Genomic DNA, 4,775 nt, shown 5'->3' with positions numbered 1-4,775 from the left:
TGGGCTGCACCCGGAGTTGCCCAGTGCCACTGTCCGTACCCTCGCTGTTACCCTAACGCTGTCTTCCCAGCCACCACGGCTGTACAGACAACAGCAAGGTTACATTGCTGCCAATCAAAAGGCCCGTGGAACATGTCCAGAGGGGAAATGGCAACCTCTTCCTGTTGAGTATCGGCGTATTTTTATTTTCTGCAGCAGTGGAAATGCTCTAAACTGAAAACTCTTGGCATGTGAGGTGCCAACAAGGGAGTAAGCCCCAAGTAACATACCACTACAGAATTAGGTAAAACAGCAGGATGCTGTGTTTTTCCTGCATTTTCACCTTAGATCTGCCGTCCTGAGCATGAAGATACACATCCCTGCAACCTTTAATTTATTACTAACACGTTACAGGTAGGTCACTGTGTGAATACCAACCAAATCGCAGGAATTAAATCCCAGGCAGACAATTTAATACACAAATGGATTGTTACTGTGTAAAGGTCTGCTCAACTCAACCTGTTGGCAGGCTACTAAATCTCTTTTTTGAAGGGTGTTAACACCCCAAACAGTGTTTTACTACCAGGAATGAAGGTGTGCAGTTGTACACGCAGAAGATTCTCTCTGCTTTCGAAGGGTTTTTCCACGCAAGCCTCGGCAGACCAAACGTTAAGCTGGGATCTTACTCAGCTGAAGCCTGGGCACGCAAACCGACGCCACAGCCCGAGGCTCGCTCTAACTCCCAGCGGGGCTCGCCGACACGACAGGGCATCATCACCACATTCCAGCATTGCAGAGTGACACGATGCGCGCGCTGTACCTTGATCAAATATTTTTCCCATCTGTCTGCCGTGACAGACTTCCCAATCTTTCTCATCAGTTTCAAGTGAAGCTCCACCAATTCTTTTGGAACTGCAGTATAGAGAGAGAGAGAGAAAAAAAAAAAGGAGTTATGAAGGCTGGTGTAAACGTACGTCACTGCTGACACATGGATACACACTGATAACACCGAAACAGGGTGACAAAGTGCAACATTTTAGTAAAACACGGCATCAAAGTCTGCTGAAGAGCAGACCCAGAGCTGAGAGATGGAGGAAGGTTAAGTTAATCGCATGGGTCTTTCTGTTCAGATTTACATTTACAATGATCATTGCCCTTCCTGCAACTCATGGAAGCGGAACTCAGTGACACATCTGGAGAAGAGAAGGCTCCAGGGAGACCTTACAGCAACTTCCAGTACCTGCAGGGGCTACAAAGAAGCTGGGGGGGACTTTTTACAAGGGCCTGTAGTGACAGGACAAGGGGTAATGGGTTTAAATTGAAAGTGGGGAGATTGAGATGGGACATCAGGAAGAAATTCTTTCCGGAGAGGTTGGGGAGGCACTGGCACAGGTTTCCCAGAGAAGCTGTGGATGCCCCATCCCTGGAAGTGTCCAAGGCCAGGCTGGATGAGGCTTGGAGCAACCTGGTCTAGTGGAAGGTGTCCCTGCCCATGGCAGGGGGTGGGACTGGGTGGGCTTTAAGGTCCCTTCCAACCCAAACCGTTCTATGGTTCTATGATCTTCTGTGCCTTGCCTGGAATCCAAACTAGTTTTGGTTGGGTGCGTGGTACAGGGGAAATGTTCCAGGAACTCTGTCCTCAGAGGTACAGCTCTGCTATGCATTTACTCTCTCTCGTACTGGACGGACAGAGAGGGACTGGAGGGATGGAGGGCAGAAGTGACGTCGAGTACAGCTGCACCAGTGCCACCATGGAACCGAAGTTTTCCAACAGTATTTTATCCTCTCAGAGTACACTCCCCAGATACAGCTATGATACCTCAGCTCACATCCCTGATTTATAAATCCATCTGGCACCACCAAGTGGCCAATTTGCAGAATGTCGATTTTATAAGCTAAAGAGCTGTGTAACCTGTTAAAAATATGTAACTGATAAATATTAATGCAACTCCACATGCCTAGTGACAGGAGCTTGCTCATTTTCTATTTGTTGAGAAAAACTTACAGAAACGAACTTTTCAGGTATTTCTATTTCTCCCCTCTTCGCATACAATTTTACTTCCCGAAAGCATCTTATCACCCCACGCACACACACGTTAAACGTTTAAAGCCCAAAAACTTTTACGACCATCATTTGTGACTGCAGCTTTCCTGCTGGGCTGGCAGCATCACTCGACACAGCTGGGACACCCAAGGGCCTTGTTCTAAATCAGACATCACTCAGATGCCGGTGCTTTATTCGACGTTGTCGTACCTGTGTAGATCTGTTAAATATTTAACTTGATTGCACCTAACTCAGATTTGTCTTTCAAATGCCTCTATTTCAGGTGAACACAGCGCGTTGGTGAAGTATCAGTTTGATGAGAGAAACACCAGCATTTTCAAAGCAGATCATTTCTGCTGGTTCACAACCTGAAATTTCATACACAAACTCACTTCCTCAATAAATCCAATTAGCAACATGCTGGCACCCAAAAGGAGACCTCCTTTAAACACGAGTAATTCGTTAGCCACTCTAAACTAGCCCCGACTTTCTCTTTTATTCGCTTCATAGCTTCCATTACCTTTGCATACTGAAAACACTTAACACGTCTCCTCCTCGGTTTTCCCGAAAACTGATGCCCTTCAAAATTTTCAACAACCACGCGTTTTCAAAGAAGATCAAAAGTCTTAACCCTGATAGGTGGCCGAGCACTTGGCAACACCAAAATTAAGCACAAAGCACTTTACACACATGAGCAGTTCCATCAAAGTCACCTCATACAATTAAACCTCAGCTTGTGTTTGTGCGACGTGGAACGGAGCCAGAGTATTCAAAATCTTGCTGGATCAAAGCTTTTGTTCGGCGTCTTCCTTTGTTTTCAACCCGATCTCTCTCTAATGGGTACACACTGATTGGAATCCTAGCTTGAAGAAGCACGGGTGATTTGTTTCCAATAATCAAATCCTCAGTCACCAGAAAAATCTTGGCTGGAGTGTTAAGCCGTAGAAGAAATGGAGAATGTTAAAAAACCTCAAAACTCAGAAAGCAGTTGGGCACACCCGTGGTCAGCACTTGCTGTGATTTGTGGTAGCACCTACGGAAACCTCGCTTCTTTGCCAAGATCCCCGCGTTTCAGCCCTCGCCCGTCTAGGGCGGCGACACCACGGGGGTTATTTTCACAAACAGACTTCAGAAAACATTTCAAATTACTTCTCCATTTAGGGATTCCCCCTTTGAGACGGTTTTGGTGTATTGTAACAGTGTTAATGACCCTAGGCTGGCTTTTCAGCGGAAAGGGCTTAGAAGAATCGCAGAGGAGTCCTCGTTCTAAGGAAGGAGGTAGGAGTTTCAGAGAAGAAAGGTGATGTCCAGTTGGCAGGCAGAAAGGAGGGAGTGTGGGAATGTAGCCTGACCAGCCAGGGTGCCGGAACCACAGCAGGAGCAGAAGTCTCTGGAACTGAGAAACAGACTCTGTAGCGACACCAAAGTAACTGTAAATAATATATGGACCACGGGCAGCAGCGTACACCTGACTCATTCACAAACACCAGCTCAGGGAGGGGTGGCGGGAAGGCTGAAGAGTGGTAGAAAACACATCCTTTCCCAACACTTATCCAGATGGAATAGCAGTGCACTAGGCAACAAGACCAACGTTATGGTCATCTCAGAAATGCACTGAACCAGAGTGACTGGAACTTACTATACAGAAACAGTGCTTGACGGGAGTTTGTTGGAGAGGGACATCAATCCAGATCATTCTTACAATGAAATTTCTTGCTTGTAACATACCGAAGATAATGAACATGAGGGCTGGAGCCCCTCTGCCTTGGGGAGAGGCTGGGAGTTGGGCTTGTTCAGCCTGGAGAAGAAAAGCCTCCAGGGAGACCTTATTGCAGCCTTCCAGTACCTGAAGGGGCTACAAGGAAGCTGGGGGGGACTTTTTACAAGGGTCTGTAGTGACAGGACAAGGGGGAACGGGTTTAAATTGAAAGGGGGGAGATTTAGATTAGATATCAAGAAGAAATTCTTCCCACAGCGGGTGGGGAGGCACGGGAACAGGTTGCCCAGAGAAGCTGTGGATGCCCCATCCCTGGAAGTGTTCAAGGCCAGGCTGGATGAGGCTTGGAGCAACCTGGTCTAGTGGAAGGTGTTCCTGCCCATGGCAGGGGGGTTGGAACTGGATGCTCTTTAAGGTCCCTTCCAACACAAACCATTCTGTGATTCTATGAGATGTAGTTGCTTGTTTTTAGAGTAACTTTTTTTAGTTACTTGTTAGAGTTGTATTGTTTGGTAAATAACAAGAATAGACTATCATACTATCATCTCCTGTGTAAAATATCTCCATTCAGTAAATCACGCATTTCAGGAACTCACATAATAACCTAACAATGTTTTGCACTCTTTAAAATGTCACACAGGGGAATGAACAATACAACAGCCTCTTTCTTGTATCACAGACATTCTGCGAAAGGTTTTGTCCAAAAAAGTGTGATGGAACAGATACAAAACCACCTAAATCTGAATTATATTCTCAAACTATTAAGAAGCTTTGCTCTCCCTGGGAAGTAATATAGTAGCTCTTGAAAACCTTCACAGAACACAGTTACGAGTGTTAACTCTGTTAAGAGGAGAAAATGCCAGGACTCTGCAACAGGGCTAATAAAAATTGTACAGTGCTGTTTTGAAAGAAAAACTGTTTCAAAGAATCAAGTGTAATTAAACATATATTATATGCTAGATATTCAAAAATAAAGACTTTTCTGAGGAAGAAGCCATCAGTCAGAAAGAATGAGTCATAGAATCACAGACTGGT

General features: G+C 45.6%; 1 protein-coding gene across 1 annotated transcript in view; it reads right to left on the bottom strand.

Moving 5' to 3' along the window:
* LOC104509056 (remodeling and spacing factor 1-like) overlaps positions 1 to 891 on the bottom strand; it is a gene marked incomplete at both ends in the record, with an annotated part of 4,969 nt that extends 4,078 nt beyond the window's left edge. The window contains one exon of the mRNA XM_010150878.1: positions 800 to 891. Coding sequence (XP_010149180.1) covers positions 800 to 891 — 92 coding nt within the window. The remainder of the gene's footprint in view (positions 1 to 799) is intronic.
* Positions 892 to 4,775: the final 3,884 nt, after the last annotated feature.

The sequence above is a fragment of the Eurypyga helias genome, unplaced genomic scaffold (genome assembly GCF_000690775.1).
Source record: "Eurypyga helias isolate BGI_N326 unplaced genomic scaffold, ASM69077v1 scaffold46064, whole genome shotgun sequence".
NCBI lineage: Eukaryota > Metazoa > Chordata > Aves > Eurypygiformes > Eurypygidae > Eurypyga > Eurypyga helias.
This window is presented reverse-complemented; position numbering and strand designations above follow the sequence as displayed.